This window comes from Onychostoma macrolepis, chromosome 14 (genome assembly GCF_012432095.1).
Source record: "Onychostoma macrolepis isolate SWU-2019 chromosome 14, ASM1243209v1, whole genome shotgun sequence".
Classification (NCBI taxonomy): domain Eukaryota; kingdom Metazoa; phylum Chordata; class Actinopteri; order Cypriniformes; family Cyprinidae; genus Onychostoma; species Onychostoma macrolepis.
The window spans coordinates 19,980,316-19,999,648 of NC_081168.1; the positions used below are offsets into that span (position 1 = coordinate 19,980,316).

General features: G+C 36.7%; 1 protein-coding gene across 1 annotated transcript in view; it reads left to right on the top strand.

The window, feature by feature from the left end:
- The first annotated feature begins 679 nt into the window (after positions 1-679).
- Positions 680-19,333, top strand: part of gfra3 (GDNF family receptor alpha 3) — a 28,893-nt gene continuing 10,239 nt past the window's right edge. The window contains exons 1-7 of the mRNA XM_058798886.1: positions 680-1,199; positions 8,792-9,076; positions 13,223-13,315; positions 14,507-14,855; positions 16,677-16,786; positions 17,195-17,329; positions 18,245-18,375. Coding sequence (XP_058654869.1) covers positions 1,157-1,199; positions 8,792-9,076; positions 13,223-13,315; positions 14,507-14,855; positions 16,677-16,786; positions 17,195-17,329; positions 18,245-18,375 — 1,146 coding nt within the window. The 5' untranslated portion in view covers positions 680-1,156. The remainder of the gene's footprint in view (positions 1,200-8,791; positions 9,077-13,222; positions 13,316-14,506; positions 14,856-16,676; positions 16,787-17,194; positions 17,330-18,244; positions 18,376-19,333) is intronic.

Below are 19,333 nucleotides of genomic sequence, written 5' to 3' on the forward strand. Positions count from 1 at the left end.
GCTGATGAAGGATAAAACATTGATAGCCAATCAGAATCCATCCTGCTTCTAAAGCGATCGAGCATTTAAAGCTACAGACGCGCGTTTACAGTAAATGAATGATATTGTTCACTGCTGTGGACGCTAGTTATTGCTCTGCTGTGAATGGTCCTTTACACACTTAAACAGGTTTCCAGTAGAACAAAAATCACCATAGGACAATGTTCATAAATTTTGTAAATGTTCTAATCTGAAGAACATTTAACATAAGAGCTTTTTTTTTATTCTAAAACACACACACACACTCACACACACACACACACACACACACACACACACACACACACACACAACAACATACAGCCTAAAATAGTTATTTATTCCTTGGTAAACTTATGAACCGTTTAAATACCACTGAGTGATGGGATCCTAAAAAAGGACAGTTATTTTTTAGAGTGCACAGTTTGACTGACCTTTATCTCACTTTTTTAATCGCCGTAACATTTCACTATTGCAAACTTAGATACTTGCAGAGCAGTCTGAATTTCTCTAGCCTATAGGAGCACCGACCCAGCTCTCCAGAAGGCTGGTCAGGGATTTTGCATGGATGCGCCTGAGAATGCCCGAGCCAATCACAAGGAGGCAGATGCATGTAAAATTCGCCGCTGAGTTTGAGGACTGGATTGAGCACATTGTGCTGTGGGACAGCAGGAATCAAGCATCTGGGGTCGCGCTCACATATACTGTATTAAACTGATGCGCACTAATGCGCACACTGGCACATCTGACGCGCGCCTTTGGTTACGCTTCTATCATGGTGATACGCGTTTGAATCGAGGATTATTATTTTAGAAAGACTCCGATCGTGAGTATAACGGACATCAGCTGCTAGTGCGTTTGACAGTTTGTAATTGCCCCCTTGTTTGTATGTTGTATGAAATCATTGCTCTTCGGACACCTCTTACGCATTAGAAAGCTTTCGATATCGCACAAGTTTGTAGCTGGAATTGATTTTCGGACACGTCGTTTTGGAGATTTCTATCTGTCGGACGGTGGTCCTCTTGTATGGATGTAGTGGCTCGGACTGAGTCGGACCGATCCGGGGGTTCCAGACGCGCTTCCCCGAGATTCCCCAGCAGCATCACCGTCCAGCCGAGCGCATCCAGCAGCAGTCGACATGATCCTTCTGGGAATACTTCTAAATCTGTTCGTCATTAAGGGTAAGACTCTTAGAAACAGCCTCCATGACTTATTTTGACACATTAGGGTCACACTTTACATGACCGTGTTTATGCAGAACATTTACATAAATACATAAGTATTTACATTGCATATTTACTTAAGTTAATGTACAACGTGAATAATATTGAACTGTTTTGTAGAGCCTCCTGCAAAAGCAATTTGTTTGTAGGACTATTGTGATTCCTTATATTTACATATATACAGTAATATAAACGTAAGGTGAAAGATGAACGCAAACTAAAAGGGACCATGGTATTGTAAATTTTCTAATGGAAAAGATAGATAGACAGATAGATAGATAGATAGATAGATATTTTTATGAATGGCTCTTTGGTGGTGAACTAAACTAAAAGAGACTTACTATTGTAAAACCATGGTATTGTAAAGGGAAGGACTGTCTCAGGGAAAATATAGAAAGATAGATAGATAGATCGATAGATAGATAGATACTCTATTTTGGGGTTGCGTTAACAGCCAGACATGTACAGAGTGTAACACAATATATATAGAAAGATTAGAAAAGTCTACATTATAAACTATTTACACAATACACAATATATTATAGACAAATAGACCAAGTGAGAAGAATAAGCACAACAGACATCATAAACAAGATTTTATTGTACACATAAAAAATTCTACCGGTTGCACACGGTATGCTGGGTATTGGATGTATTATACACATTGTGCATGCATTATATTGTACATGTCATGTATAGTGCATACCATTGCATCAAGAACATTTGTAAAAGCCAGAACAGCAGTGATTAAATTACAATTGCATGGAAACTTATTGCACAGGTGTGTTTTAGGGTGACCGCTGTGCCATGTGCTTGTGCTGAAACAATAGAAAGGGTTTCATTTTCTAGAGTGCTGTACGCTGAGCAGATGTGTCTGTCACTCCCTCACATATCTGTGTACTTGCTTATTACATTTAACAAATGCTGTACACTCTTAAGAATATCCCCAATAGCACCAGATTATCTTTATATGCGGCTTGTAACAATAGCACAACCCTTTATGTTGTAAAACCAACATAAAGAGCTTAAAAGAGCTTAACTATTAATATCACTTACTGTTAAATGTGTACAAAAACAAAAATGACCTTTAAGAGACCCTCATTTAATGTAGCATTCTGAGCTCATCCTTATGCTTTCATCGAATTTCATTCATACACAGTACTTTTAATTTATTTTCAGCCAATTAGATGTACTTTCCAGCCCTATGTTTATTTTCTTCACACCTTAGAATCACAACAGCATAATAGTTTTAATATCTCAGACATTACAGGAGCTCTTCTGAGAATGATAATCCACACAGGCCAGGTCTAAAAATATAATTCTGTCAGCAAATAACAGTATGTTATGAGACATCTGTCACAGTCAATATTATCCTAATTATGTGATGGCAGAAACGCACACACATATAAACAGAGACAGATTAGGCTGGTAAAGGGCAGCTCCATGGTGTTCCCGTAGCACAGCAACCAACATTTGAGGGATCTGACTTTCTCTTCCCACCTGGGACGACAGGGTGCAATATTGCAAGTGTCTTGTGCGAGTGCTTTGTAGCCCAAGTGGCATTCATCATCATGAGTGGTGTTTGTCGCACCCTGGTGCCACGAGAACATGCTGTAATGCGCCCGCTGATCGACAGGTTTATTTATTAGCTGTGTTAATGATTGCAGATTTGATGTGCTCGCTCATGCTGTGTGTATCCCCGGGGGTCGGGTCGTATATCAGCCGCACGAATCGCAAAGGGACCCCCTGACGGATATCAAGTGGCAAAAAGATTTAATTTCCACAGTGTATTTGCATAAAGATTCGCTTGCTTGAATATGTTTTTAAGAGGCGACCTGAGGTGGAAAGATGTGTACAAACATACCAAGTCAAAGATTCGGGCAGGTGCGCATGTGCAAACTCGTGCCAGCCGCGTGCCCAGGTGTGTTTGAGAAAAGGTGCGCAAGTCTGGACTTTGGCAGCTTCAACTCATTTGCCAGCGACAGATGCTGACAGGTCTGGGAAAACATGCCTGGAATATCCGCTGCAAAACATGAGCATTTTAATCTTGTTTTTCAGTAGAATATTGAAACATTCTCAAATTATGATACATTGGCTTGAGAAGCAAAATAAAAATGATGGTTTTCTGAAAAAGTTATCAAAATTAAGTGATTTTGATGTTATCGCATTGGACTAAAACTTACAGACTTTGTTCACACAGGTTATAACAGCTTGGAAAATTGCATAATTTTTGTAGTTTTTTTAGGATTGTTCTTATACTTATGGTGTTTTTCAGTCAAAAATGACTGCTCTACAAAAAAATCACTTGTAAATCTCTCAATATGCTATATTGCAGCCAAATATTGGATTCAGAGTTGTTTTCTTTCAATTAGCACAAGTGTTGCACTTCTTTTTGGACCTGACTGATCAGCGAGCTCATTGACCTGAGCTTCTGCACATCAGTTTTTGAGTGAACACTGCCAAAATCATCCACAAATATATTTTTTTTTTTTGCGCATTAGCTCAGATCAGTGAAGCCTATGATGTATCAGGTCCAAAAAGAAATGCAAAACCTGTGCTAATTGAAAGAAAATAGGTTGACAAAAATACTGAATCCCAAGATTTAGTGAGAGAATTATGAGAGAATTACAAGGTCACTTTACTGAGAACACCAAAGTAGGTTTTCGGCACAGCACAAGGGTTAAAACAAGAACAAATATCTGCCAGTGGGGTTAGAAAAATAAAATTAATTCTTACCCCAGTGGTAGATATTTTTGAACTTTTTCAGACTTAATACCTAAAGCAATTTTGCTTCACAAGTAAATGTATCGTCAGATACTTGGACTGTAAAACAAGTAAAAAAAATACCGAGCATGAAAATATTTTTTGTTGTGTAATGGTTTCTTCCTCATTTCTGCTTTTACCCAAATGAGATTCTTGAGAAAAGCATGAGCTGCACAAGTTAAGAAATGTTTTGGGAGGCTTTAATACACAGGTGAACCAGGCTTCGTCAGCGCATATACTAATTGCATGGAGAAATATATGCCATAATGGACTCAGATGCATCCCAGCCAAGGACATACCCAGGGACAGGCGGACAGCCTAATTACACGGCCATTTTTAGCAAATCAAAGAGGAATCGTAAGAACACAGGTTCAATAAACCACACAGGACTAGTTAACAAAAAGGTAATCCTCCCTCCGGGCATGTTTTCTTCACATATGACGGACGTTTAGGGTCTTTTCAGGGTCGCGTGTGTGTTTTGTTGATAACCAGGATTTGGAAAGGCAAACACGGTGACGGCAGATGGTGTTGGACTCTCTCGCCTCGACTGGAAGATTCAAGCCAAGCGACAGAATCAGAAAGAGCGCGTGCGAGCATGTGTGTGCGTGAGCTCCACTCGCACACGGCTTTTATGATGATGTTGTAGCCAATTTTCATTAAAGGCGCTGAGCGCTGTGATTTAGTGACGAGGACCGTCTCAGCATCACGTCCCTGCAATGCACTCCTTCCTCCCGGGGCTTTCGGATTGTCTTCCGTTTCTCCTCCCTGTCAATCAGACGGGCCCATCCGACCCGGTTCTTTTAATATCACCGCCATGCTTTGATGTGACGTGTCACCAATAGTGAATAGATACGGCGCTCTGACCCACATTTGACAAAACCCTCAATGCAGCAAATAACAGTGTGTGCTGGAAGTCTATACAGCACATTTACTGTCAGAAAGATACTTAAATATAATGTTAGTGGCTTCTTTTTTATTCCTTGACATTTGTCATCCTTGCTGAAAAACATTCACTGTTTTAAATGGATACGAGGGTTTGTTTGTGTGGGTTTTTTTGTCGAGTAATTTGTCTAAATTGTTGGTTTAGGCCCTGAGATGCAGCATGCTGTAATTTAGCTGATGGATTCTTCAGTTCTGTGTGGATCGACAGAAGAGATGTTTTCTTGATATGTATCTTGATATAGTGGAGCTCGGTTTACCACAGCAGTTCAGACCGCTGTACGCATTGATTAGTTAATCACGTTAGACCCGCAAATATCGACAGCTGGAGCCGGTTTGCTGTCGCCGGCCATAAATACGGTCACACAAGGATACTTAGATTTACAGTACGCGCTCACGCTGTCTTTCTCTATTTCACTCACCTCTTTATTTCTTTCACTCCCCTGTACAGCTGAGCTTCACTGCAGAAACTGCGTCTGTCGTTCTCTCTCAGTGTGTGCATGAGACTTAAAGCCTCAAGGTGTGTGTGTTTGTGTGTGTGTCACTGTCACTTGCTAAATGTGATTTTAGTGCGCGCACACACACACATATCTCGTAATACCCGGCCAGCATGTGTTTGATTGCCATCAGCCTCCATACTGAGACGGTTTCCTATTGTGTGAGGCGTCTGCTGTCTGTCATTCTGTTTACTTTCTTTCTTTCTTTCTGTTTCTTTCTCACTCCATCGCTCACTTTTTAAATCTTGAATCGTTCCCTGTTTTATAAAAAGGAAAGACACAAAATGAGATATTTTAGTTAGTTTTATTTATTGTTTTTTGTATTAGTATATAAACATATTTAATGTAGTTTGGACTGTTAATCCATAGAATAAAACTTTGTACAACGCAGATTTAAACCCAGACATATATTTGCTCTGAAAAGCCCCCAAATGGAGATACTTTAAAGACATTATTGTTGCAGACGAGTAAAGCGTTGAATAGACAGAAGGTCAATATATTCTTTGTTATATATCCATATCATTGAATGCAAGTCTATCACTGGGCTGCAGTCCACAACAGTCCATTTTGCAATCGACTTTGTTATTTTGTCTGGTGTAGACTTAAGGGCTTTTCTTCCCAGGATGTATTTTGGAACTATTTTCTTTAAATTGTTTGCACATGCTGTTGCTTTGTGTCTCACTATTTTTAAGCATCTAATGCCATGAGCTTTCAAAAACATGTCTTGAAAACCTGTTATATTCTGTTGTGTTCTGTCTATCAGTAGTAACAGCTGGTGATACACCTAAAATTTATTTATATTATTAGCATGCCTATTATTAACGTAGTGGCTGTTTATTAGTACTAATAAAGCACATATTCTGCATGATCATATTCTACCTCCCTAATCCTACCCAAAACCTAAACTTAACAACTACCTTACTAACTATTAATAAGCAGCAAATTAGGAGTTTATTGAGGCAAGTCGTAGTTAATAGTTTGTATGACCAAAATAAATATGAACATATATTAACACAAATCAGTGTTATTTTAGTATAATTGGGAAATTATTATAGCTTTTTATAAAAAGTTTTTGTTTTAGTAATTAGTTTTTTAATGTCTAAATAGTTTTTTATTTATTTTTTTTTTACATTTTATTTCAACTCCGTTAACTTTCATTTCAAGTTAAAAATATGTTTTTATGGTTTGAATTTTAGTTAACTAGTTTAAGTTTTAGTTAATATCCATGATATTAATTATTTATTGATTAAAATGTATTATTCATTCATTTGAATAAATATTAATAAATTAATTATTAATACATCTAAAATGAACAAATAAACAACAGTTCAGCTAAAAATGCTTTAATTATGTTTTGTATAAGTCATTTTCATATGCAGTGTCAAGACATTCAGTGGTTGACTGAAAAATTTATACTTTGGCTGTGTTGTGCTATCAAACAAGCATCGAATACAGCAGCATCGAGTTTAGGGCGGGGCTATCTGATGGCAGACGGAAAACCTGTTTGAAAGCAGACATAAATTCTGCAGTTCTGTTTGGTGCCACTAGTGGTGCAGCAACGACACACTTCACCTTTAAGAAGAAAAATGAAAACAGTGGCAGATCAAACACCTGTCTTTAAATTCAAACTAGCACGTAACATCTCAATATTGAACTGTTTGTCAAATATGTGCGAGATCAAAGTGTGTTTACTTGTCCGTTTAACTTCGGTCGCCGCAGTAGATGGTCTTTCACGCTTGGATCATCGCTCTGTGAGCTGTGGAAGGAGGTGCCATTTTGTGGTAGCGGAGTCCTAAGCCATGACCAACGCTTAGTCTGCCGGCCACAGCCGTTGGTTCTCAATCACCACACGCTTTAAAATGAGGCCTAGCGCAATTACAGCCCCTGCCGCTGCGAAGGAAAACAGACACAAAGGGGGATGGGGGTCAAGGGGGAGAAATACAAGAAAGAGAAACACATGTCTCATGCTTCTACAGGAGTGCAAGGCTTTTTCTGTCGCTTCTTAATGAAAAACAGCAAACGTAGCCATGAAATTACACAGCCCTGTCACACTTTCCCCTCGGGTCACCCTGAGACCCGGCTGACAGCGAGGGTCTCTGGAGTTGATGACGTCTGTCAGGATTGAGCCTGAGAATGGACACAAAGCACAAAGTGTCTGTTGTCAAGGACTTGGGTTGAAACTCTTGATGGTGAATGAAGATTTTTGCTCGTTTAAGTTATCTGTCCTCCTGCAATAGCGCGCCGGAAAGAGGTCTCTTTTAAATTATTTTACACATTATTAATTCTGCCCTTGAGTGCAAGGACTTTGATCTTCGTTTTTACATGGCCACTGTCAGAATGTTTTCTATGTGTCTAGTGTTATAACTCGGATGTATTATAGTGAAACAGATGAAAATTCACAAACTGTAATTTGTCATAACCAGGTCCACAGGGAATCAGAATTGAACAGAAAACTCATTCACAAAGTTATATATATATTCCCCACACTTTTTGTGTGTTCTCTTTTTAAATATTTTGGCCAGTATGTCTGTTTTCAACGACCAACTCATGAATCAGATGTGAATTGGATCGGCCATACCCAACAGGAAGTTGAATTGGAAATTGAAGACAAAGACAGGAAGTAGAAATTACTAAATAGCAATTCAAAGAAATGTAATGTGCGGTATATTCTGGGAAATAAAGTGTTCTATAAACTATCTGGCCTATAAACTTGAAGACTTTTTTTTTTTTCTTTTTTTTTTCAAAACAAGGCTTTCTCAAGCCAACATTCAACAAAATGTGTCTTTCTACTTAAAGAGATAGTTCACCCAAAAATGAAAATTCTGTCTTTAATTACTCATCCACATGTTTTTCCAAACCCATAAGACCTTCAATTATTCTTGTAGGTTCATAAAATTAAGGTTGAACCGCTGATGGACTATTTTAACAATGTCCTTACTACCTTTCTGGGCCTTGAACGTGTCAGTTGCATTGCTGTCTATGGAGGGTCAGAAAGCAACATGAGGTTGAGTAATTAATGACATAATTTTGGGGTGAATTGTCCCATTTCAAATTACATTAAAACTTCTTTGGATTCATTTTATTTCTACTTCCTCACATACAAATTTGGACTGCATTCTGCAACCTGTTTGCTAATGTACCTCCAATTCGATTCAAATTCAGGAACTGATTGGGAATATAAGAATTCTCTATTCATTTCAAAATGTTGTAGTTGCTCTCGGTTCCTTTTAAGACTTTTTATGATGTTTAATTGCATTCCACTGCTGATTTTTAGAAAAAGGCATGTATGACAACAAAAAAATGTGTGATTCCATCTGTGCCTTAAAATGAACTTTACTCACAATCCTCCAGGGGCTGTTCCCTCTGTGGTGCCAGTGTTCCCCGGGACTGTGGACTGCATAGAGGCTGTAAATGAATGTATGGTGGACCCAGAGTGTAAGCGGCAGTTCAGGCACCTGGAGTACTGCGTGGACGAGGAGGCGGTGGCTCCCCTCAGTCTGGAGGGACGGCAGGCCTGCGTCGACGCCCAGAACAACCTCATGCACTATCAGAACCTGCAAGAATGCAAGTGTCAGCGAGGCTCTCGCTTGGAACAACAGTGCCTGAGCGTTTACTGGACCGTCCGTTTTCCACAAGGTAAGAGGCGTAAGAGAGAGTTTTTACTTTTTGTATGGTGACTGTTGTCAACAATAAGCCCTCTTACAGTATATTTCAGTAAAAATATACCACCTGGATCTGTTCTCAATAAGTCCCACCCTAATTTTTTTCTGCTTGATTCAGAAATGGTTTCTTGCAAAGGGAGTTCTGAGTCTGTGGAAAGTAAAAAAAAAAAAAAGAAAAGACCAATACTTTTAGTTTTAGACCAATATTTACTGTGAAAAGGACTGTAAAAATACATTCAAATGATCAAAATGCCATAATATATAACCATATAAATATATATATATATATATATATATATATATATATATATATATATACACTGCCATTCACAAATTTAAGTTCCTTTAAGCTCCTGGATGCATTAAATTGCTCAAAAGATTTCTGTTTAAAATAAACCACAAAAAACATTAAGCATTGTTTGCAATATTGATGATAATAAGAAATGTTTCTTGAGCAGCAAATCAGTATATGATTTCTGAAGGATCATGTGACACTGAAGACTGGAGTAATGATGCTGAAAATTCAGATTTGCCATCACAGAAGTAAATTACATTTTAAAATACACTAACAGTCAAAAGTTTTTGAACAGTAAGATTTTTAACGTTCTAAAGAATTCTCTTCTGCGCACCAAGCTTGCATTTATTTGATGCAAAGTACAGCAAATACAGTAATATTGTGAAATATTTTTACTATTTAAAAAACTGCTTTCTATTTGAATATATTTAAAAATGTAATTTATTCCTGTGATCAAAGCTACATTTTCAGGATCATTACTCCAGTAATGTGATCCATCAGAAATCATTCTAATATTCTGATTTGCTGTTCAAGAAACATTTATTATTATTATTATCATCAATATTTATAATAGTTGAGTAAATTCTTTTCAGGATGCTTTTAGAAAGATCCAAAGATCTGGAATAAAAAGCGTTCGTAACATTATACACTATATCATTCAAAAGCTTAGGGTCAGTATAAAAAATAATTTGAAGGGGGGGGGGGGGGATTACAGAAATTAATACTTTTGTTTAGCAAGAATGCTTTAAATGGATCAAAAGTGATGATAAAGACATTTATAATGTCACAAAAGATTTCTATTTCAGGTAATTGCTGTTCTTCTGAACATTCTATTCATCAAACCTGAAAACCTGAAACCTGAAAAAAATCTACTCCGCTGTTTTCAACATAATAATAATAATAATAATAAGAACGTTTTTTGAGCAGCAAATCAGAATATTAGGATGATTTCTGAAGGATCATGTGACTGGAGTAATGATGCTAAAAATTCAGCTTTGAAATCATAGGAATAAATTACATTCAAAAATATATTCAAATGGAAAACAGTTATTTTAAATGGTACTTTTAAATGGTTTTTGCTGTACTTTGGATCAAATAAATGCAGCCTTGGTGAACAGAAGAGACTGCTTTAAACTTTAGTTTACTCTTCAAAAACTTTTGACTGGTAGTGTATATTAAAAGACAAAACAGTTCTTTTAAACTGTAATAATATTTCACAGTATTACAATTTACTGTATTTTTGAACAAATAAAGGCAGGTTTGGTGAGTATGAGATGTCTTTCAAAAACATCAAAAACCGCATGTATATATATATATATATATATATATATATATATATGCATATACTGAATATTCAGCTTCACTCAGAAATATATCATATTATAGAAGTTAAATTGCTAATGCAGTTTCATGGTTTTTTTAAGACTCCCTAGAATAGTCCCTGACTGAACTGCTCATGTCCAGCAATTCCCAAACCAGTAAATGTCATGATGAAAGGAGCAGGTTTAAAGAAAGCGAACAGAGGGAGTAGGTAACTCCAGAGAAAAGTCATGCATAAAGAATTCGGTTAAATCAATTTTAAAATGACTGCCTTTGTTCGGTCGGTCATAAACAGTGAACTCATAGATCTCAGTGGATGCCGTTTGTTATGTTCTTTCAGGACATGCCAAAACGCTTTAATGAGAGTGTTGAGTGAGCTACCAGAGGATTTAGATTTAGGCAGTAATAGCATTTAATGAGTGCTCAGTAATGTGTATGAAATGGCAAGGAAGCATAAAACCCAGTCAGACACTAAACAAACGACTGGCTCCCTGACAGTGCTATCGTGATTAATCTCGCCATTCCCTCATCTGTTCATTACGCTCGGCGGGACGGACGCATACATGCAGGAACCGGAATATGCCACGTTCCGTCGAGGGCGTCTGGTTCCGTCTCATGGCAGAAGTTTCACGCCGTGTGTTTGCTCATGAGCAAAAGAGATTACGGAGATGCTGGTGAATGACGTCCGGGGGATCGTCAAAGCACGGCTGCAAAATTAATTGATTCGGAGTCCATATTCCCACCCAATATGGCTTATTAATATTAAACCTTATGAAACAGGAAGATGGGTTCCCACAGCGACTCATCAAGAGCTGTTGTAAATGCTGACTAATCCCAGGCTTCTCCAGCAGCGAACTCGTCATGCGTCTGAGTGCAATGCAGGGGCTGCAGGGGCCAGAAGGGCCCGGCCTGATCGACAGTCTCAGAAATAAGTGCTTTTAAACCACATCAACTGGAAATGTCAAGTGTTCTTCTCCTGCGTGCTGCAAATGAAAACCGTCAGCGGCAGAATACGTAAGGCACGTAATTGTGAATGTAGCACACTTGATGTGGCGCCTCCGTAGATTGAAATGTGGCGTGCGAACAAGATGACAGGAGGGATTCTGCCTGTTTGCATTTGTTTGAAGAGTCTGTGTGTGCGTAGGTTTTGATAACCGGAATTTCAGAAAATGTCCCCAAAAGAATATCACAATTTGACAAAAATTCCTTCTGGGGATGTCGATACAAATATAACAGGCGTGTGAAATGACAAAATGTGCATTTTGGAGTTAGGCCAAGAGTGTAGTAATTATAACATGACTTTTTGAAGAAAATATGAGTGGTGTTTGCTGAAAATTGTTTACAGTATTTGCTAATCTATTGCTAAGGCATTTGAAGTTGTTGCACTCTATGATATTCAGATCTGTACATATAGATGATACAAGGCAGGTTTATTTATACATTGTAGCACATTTCATACACAGTGGTAATTCATGCAAGTGCATAGTGTTAGAGCAAGATAAACGACACATTATACTAAATTTAACACAATTTAAGAATGAGGAAGGAAGACAGGAAAAGTTTAATTTAAAAATGAAAACAAATCAAAAATACAGAAATAAAGTAAATAAAAGGAAAAAGAAAATCATTATAATAATGAAAAATAATAAAGAAAAATAATAAAATAAAGAGAAATTATAATGACTATTATAATGACATTTTAAAAATCTACATTTTATAAATCATACATTCTATAAATATAAAATAAATAAATAAATATAATTAAAATAAATAATATGAAAAAGAATATCTAAAATAACAAAATAATGCATTAAATGAAAATAATAAAATAAATATCAAATAAATAAAAACAAATAACAATATCTTAATAATGATGAAAAAATTATAAATAAAAGTTCTATTTAAAACTTAATGATAAAAATGATCTAAAATGATTAATAAGGAAAGAAAAAAAAACATATTAATAAAATAATGAAGTGTGCTTATAATAAACAGAATTCTTTATCAGTCCCCCCTTCAACGTAAGTGAATTATTTCTAATTACTGTATCATTCATGTTTGTAGCAAAATAGTATAGGACAAGATGCCTACCAAAGGTTAATACTTTAAATTCTCATACATTATCTTATTTTAAATACAATAAATATGAACAGAAAGTCCCCACAAGAGAAAACTCTACAATACAAGCTTGTGTGTGTGTGTGTGTGTGTGTTTATGGTTTCATACTCACTCTTCTTGGCAGTGTCCCCAGGGTTGTGTGATACAAATAGACTGGTCTCTATTTTAACTTGTGTTTTGATCCAGACCCTTCAGTCTGTGGACTGACAGTTCAACCAATGCATCTCAAACACTGACCTCTTATTAAAATTTGTAAACATAATTAAAGAAATACCATATGAAATTTGATAATATTCTGTGCTGTTAATTAGGCATAATGATAAGGTAATGGTGCAGTTTGGTGAGCTTAATTAGTCTCAAATGGTTATGTGTGTGTTTGTATTGCAGGTTATGATGACATTGAGACGTCCCCATATGAAGACATTGAACTGGAACTTGTGAGAAATAGCGAAACATCAAAACTAGCCTCAATAGTTTCAGGTACTGCAGCCACATCAGTGGTACGACCAAACAAAATGTGTTTTCCTCCACAGCTGAATGCACTGTGATGATGTATGTCAGTGTATCGCTGCATGTTTGTATGTTTGTGCTTAATATGTTTTCCTTGTCTTGCTGTTGTATTTCTACACTGCAAAAAGTTGGTGTAGGTTTTACTTTGAAACAGTTTTCACTCAGAAATTGCTAGTAACTTTCACAAATAGTTTCAAAGAAATGGCAAGTAATATATTTAATTAAAGGAGTAGTTCATCCAAAAATGAAAAATTGCTGAAAATAGTCTCACCCTCAGTCCATCCAAGATGTAGATGAGTTTGTTTCTTTGTGAGGACAGATTTGGTGAAATTCAGCAATGGATCCTCTGCAGTGAATGGGTGCCGTCAGAATGAGAGTCCAAACAGCTGATAAAAACATCACAATTATCCACAAATAATCCACATCCCTCCAGTCTATCAATTAACATCTTGTGAAGCGAAAAGCTCCTTTTTTGTAATAAACAATAAAGTTTTTTTAAACAAATCATAATATTGCTTTCACAGTTTACAAGTGAAAACAGCTTAAATATGTTGGTGGATTTTGATGTGAGAGGACAACAATCAATCAACTTTTTCACTGAAGGAAGTATTATTATGGTTTATGGACTCATTTTAGCCAGAAGTGACAGTTTAAAGTTAAAACACCTTATGACGGATTAGTTTCTTACAGCTGCTTTTCACTTCAAAAGACATTAAATGTTGGAGTGGAGTTGTGTGGATTACTTGTGGATTATTCTGGTGTTTTATCAGCTGTTAAGACTCTCATTCTGACGGCACCCATTCATTGCAGAGGATCCATTGGTGAGCATATGGTGTAATGCTAAATTTCTCTAAATCTGTTCCGATGAAGAAACAAACTCAACTACATCTTGGATGGCCTGAAGGTGAGTTAGTTTTCAGAAAATTTTCATTTTTGGGTGAACTATTCCTTTAAAATTGCAAAATGTTGAAGTATAAAGAATAAAATAGTATTTTCTTGCAAAACATTCTCCAGTAATCTATATTTTACTTACAACTTCCTTTTTTTTTTTACTGTGTGTGTGTGTGAAATATAAAAGGCATAACATACTGCTTTTTACAGGCCAAAAAAAAAAAGAAGAATTTGGACACTTAACTGAAAGAGTCTTTTCCTCTTTCTCAGTGTCCTCCCTTCCTCTGACGGATCAGAACCAGTGTCTGAAAGCAGCTCAGGACTGTGGGTTGTACGAAAAGTGCGGTTCTCTGCGCTCTGAGTACGCGCTAGCTTGCACTAAGATCATACCTGGCACGAACCACTGTAACCGGCACAAATGTCACCGGGCCCTGCGGAGGTTCCTGGAGCGTGTTCCAGAGGAGTACAGCTTTGGTGTTTTATTTTGTCCCTGTTCGGATACTCTGTGTGGGGAGAGGAGGAGAAAAACCATCGTGCCCTCCTGTTCCTATGAGGAGCGAGACGGACAGCCCAACTGCCTCAATCTGGAGAGTTACTGCCTCAAAGACAACCTGTGCAGGTGAGATACACGTCTGTTAGCAGTTGGATATGAATTTGAGTTTTCGAATCTGATATTTTAAATCAATCAGCCAAACCAGTTCACAAAACATATGTGAATGTTTTATTCACTAATCAGTTCAAAGTCAACAACTCACAAACACATGAAACCAAACCTTCAAAAGAGTTTATACTTTTTTGAACAGTAGCGTATATTCATAAAAAATTAAGTAAATAAATAAATAAAAATAAATGACATATGTTAGAATAATAGGTAAGAAATTATATGTATGTAATTGCATTTTATAAAACATGCTAAAACATTTTCAGCCAAGAGATGTATATGATTTTTTTGTTTTATTTGAAAATGCAAATCATATTTAAGTTTATAGCTCATGGCTGCAGCAAACTGAACTGGGACACATAACAACAAACGCCCGTTATGTAAAAAACATAATGTAAAGATCTGCTGAATCAATATTTTAAATTGGTTCTTTGAAATTAATTGTTTGAAAGAACCAGTTTGTGTAACTGATTGTGACATATTACACTCTCATCAGATGTTCTTCCCCTCATTCAAACCTAACCTCAGCTTTGATAACAGCACAGCATGATCATTTCCACCTTTCTTCTTGAAATACAAGACTTCCCTTTTATCTTCCTCTAGAAACAGATGTCTCTGGCAGTAATGCTTATCTAAGCATCATTAATAGCACAGAACATGCTGAGTTGGATGGAAGAAAGGACAACAGGTCGCATATTATACGATTAGACGCCTCTGGTATTTAAACAAGGATAAAAATGAGAAATGTTTGGAGAATGCAGACTATCTTTCAGCATGGACACATTTAGTCAGTGAAAGGCATTTTCTCACAAGAGGCAGCAAGTCATTAAAAATTAGTTACAAAATTACACAATTAATAGTACAAAATAGCATTGGATATTTAAAAAAAAAAATCTAATGATTTATTAAACTGCTAAATCACTAGTAATTAGCAAAAAAAAAAAAAAAAAACCAACAACTATTATTTATTTTTTAAACGATTAAAAATAGTTGAAATAAAGCTAAAATAAAATTTAAATATAAGATGAAATAGTTTAGGCAACAATCTGAAATGAAATATGTTTAAAGTACTAAAGTTACTAAAAACTGAAACTGAAATGAAGTTTAAATATAAATACCATGTTAGAATATTAGTTAAATAGAAATATTAAAATTAGTGCTGTCAAACAATTAATAGCGATAATAGCACTAATTAAAATAAAAAATACAAATTAATAAAAATGACTAAAGCACATAAAATAATCAAATTAATCTGAACACCGAATAGAAAATATAAAAAAAGAAAGTAAAAAAATATAATAAAGCTAATTCGAAATATAAAATAGCATGTAAATGAAAATCGAAATAAAAGTGTTCTAAAGTAACACTATTCCACAGCAGCACCAACAGATAAACTTTTGTAGTTTTAAATGTTTAAAAACTAGTGCCTTTTTAAAGACAAAACAAAAGCCACAGTTGCATCAGCAGTTTAATGACTGGTAAGCAATTAACCTAATATGGTTATCACCCAGTAAATCAGTTACAACTATAAAGCAAACATTACATCACCTAATAAATATACATGAACAACACAGATAAGGTTTATAACACGTCCCCCTTACTTTTCAAACCGCTCTGACAAAAACCGTACACACTCTACAGAACAAAAGCACAGTAAAAATCAGATTGAGCAACTGATCATGCATTCTGTGTATAGATTTCCTCTGTCAAAATCTGACATACTGTATGTTTATGTTCTAATTATCCTGTGTCCGTATTCAAATTTGTCTGGTCTGTCAGGTCAAGATTGGCTGATTTCCAGCAGAACTGTCAGCCGTCTTCTCTCTCTTCCTCCGGCTGTCTCCGGGAAAGTGGAGCCGTGTGCCTCAAGGCCTACGCTGGGCTCATCGGTGAGAAACCACCTCAGACGACCTTGAAAAAATGGACGCAATCTTAATGAAGAGTGCAAAATGCACAAATCGATACGTCACTGCACAGTCTGTACTTAAATAATATTACATTTTTAATGACGAGCACTTCTGCGTCCTGCTGGAGTGAGTTCACTGAAATGGGAAACGGTATCGGGAATGGCTGGTCAGAGCAGTTTGGGTTCAACTTCATGTCGTAGGTTTACTTTAACCCAGTGTGCCACTTATATTGAATTAGCAAGACAACCTGAGGCAACATAATTAAACCGGAGGGGGGTGGATAGACTACACTGCTTGGAGATTCTCCCAGATGGGCTTCAGGCTAATTGGCATGGGATCTTTTCCTCTGGCTGTCTCTCATCCCCTCTTTCCTTCTCCCTCCCTCCGCAGGTACCATCATGACACCAAACTACGTGAGTAACAGCAGTACAGAGGTGTCGCAGTGGTGTAATTGCGAAGGCAGCGGGAATCAGTGGCAGGACTGTCTGCGAATCCTGCACATGTTCAACAGCAACACCTGCCTGCGTGAGTATCCCAGAATATCATTTACACATCATCTTAATGTTTGCCAAGAAGAGTGTAAATATGGAACTGTTCTGACAGATTTGCTGTTTCTTACAGACCCCTTTAAAAGGTTTAACGTTCACACTTTTCTTTTGTGTATGACATACTTCTTATTGAAACAGGAAGTTGGCATAGGTCCTTGTCGGAGCTGCTCTAATTCAGCATTAATTTCAAGCAAGGATGCATTAAATTGATCAAAAGTGACAGCAAATATTTCAAACAGCTTCCACAAAAACATTAAGCAGCAACTGTTTTAACATTGATAGTAACAAGAAATGTTTCTTGAGCAGTAAATCAGCATGTTAAAATGATCTCTGAAGACTGGAGTAATGAAAATTCAGCTTTGCATCAAAGGAATAAATTACATTTTAAAATATACTCAAATATAAAATAGTTATTTTAAATTGTAATAATATTTCACAGTATTACTGTTTTACTCTGTTGTTAAAAAACTGACCCCACACTTTTAAACAACAGTGTGTGTCTGCTCTAAAATATCAGAATAGATGTCAACACTATGCTTAAACTATGATATCTATTTCAATATGAACTGAAGCATTTCTCATCAAACTCAAAAAAATGATCTGAGCTATGCGTTTATATACACCCCTGCACAGAAGATGATATCAATATTTTATCCATTTTATCAGATGACTGTAAATGTTAAATGTGGGTATAGACTTTAAGTATATTTTGTCAACTTTTCACAGTAGATAAGCATAACAGACATGAACTAAAACCCACAAAACTCGAATATTTTACATTTCATGAGATTTATAATTGGTTTTAAAATGTTTTATACTTTATCCTTTCTTATTTTGCAAACTGGACTATTCAAGTAAATGAAACCTAAAACTTGGTCTCTTTACCTAACAGGTAATGCCATTGATAACATGGGAAGCTCCACCCCTCGTCCAGTAGAAGGCACGCCCCTTCCTCCTCCTCGCCCCTCCCCTCAGGTCCAGCGCGATGAGCTTAACATCAACACGCTGCCTGAACCCAATGCAGTAAGTAGTGAACACATTTTCTTAAAACAACCACCACACAATCAAACTCCTCCAGCTGCAATGCTAACTCAACATAATTTACACAGAAGGACCATTTATAAAGCTCCGCCCACGTGTACGAGTTCTGTATAATCAGGATAAACCTGATTCTTATTCTTGTCATAGCTTTGTGGTTAATTCTGGCCTTTGATACATGAGATTTGCAAAAACGAAGGGTCCAGCAAACCCGCAGTCCTTGCGCTTTGAGCATACTGATGGATCCGAGAAGCGAACTGAGACGTTTATGCACGGCTGATCGTGTCACTGCAGAAACACACAGTCACACACCATCGCTCTGCAGCCGCTACAGTAAGCACAAAAACGCTTGTTCAGAAAACCCACCTTCTGCATTTAATTTGGTTTCCTGTGTATGTCGTGGGATGCTTCTAAACATTCCCTGTTAATTTACTGTATTGATTCAACTGTGGTGCAAATATTTTGGAACAAGAGTAATGAATGCGAGTTTTTGTTATTCTGTCTCTTTAGCATCCTTAAAAGAGACCCATTTCTTAGACCTAATCAATAGGTCATGATGCTTTGAATTAAAGGTCCGACCTCTGACCTCTACGCGCATGACCTTGTTAAAATGCCCGATCTTACTTTAAAATGTTAATTTCACGGATATGTTCACTTGGTTTTCGTCTATACACAAAGATGGTAAACAAATGCCACATGCACCTAAAGGGATCAGTGTGGGGTCGGAATCAAACTGCCTGAACTGCCACCTTCAATTCAATCAGAAATAATCACACAACCCACAGGCCCTCAAGAACACAATCATGGTAAGGAATTAAATCTATATCGATTTGCTCTTCCCTTTAGTCAGATTATATTGTGCTTTGGAATGAGGGTGTCAGCTTTATTTTTCTTTCATTATGGCCGGCTGCCAAACTTTAAATGACTCAATGAGACTTAGTAG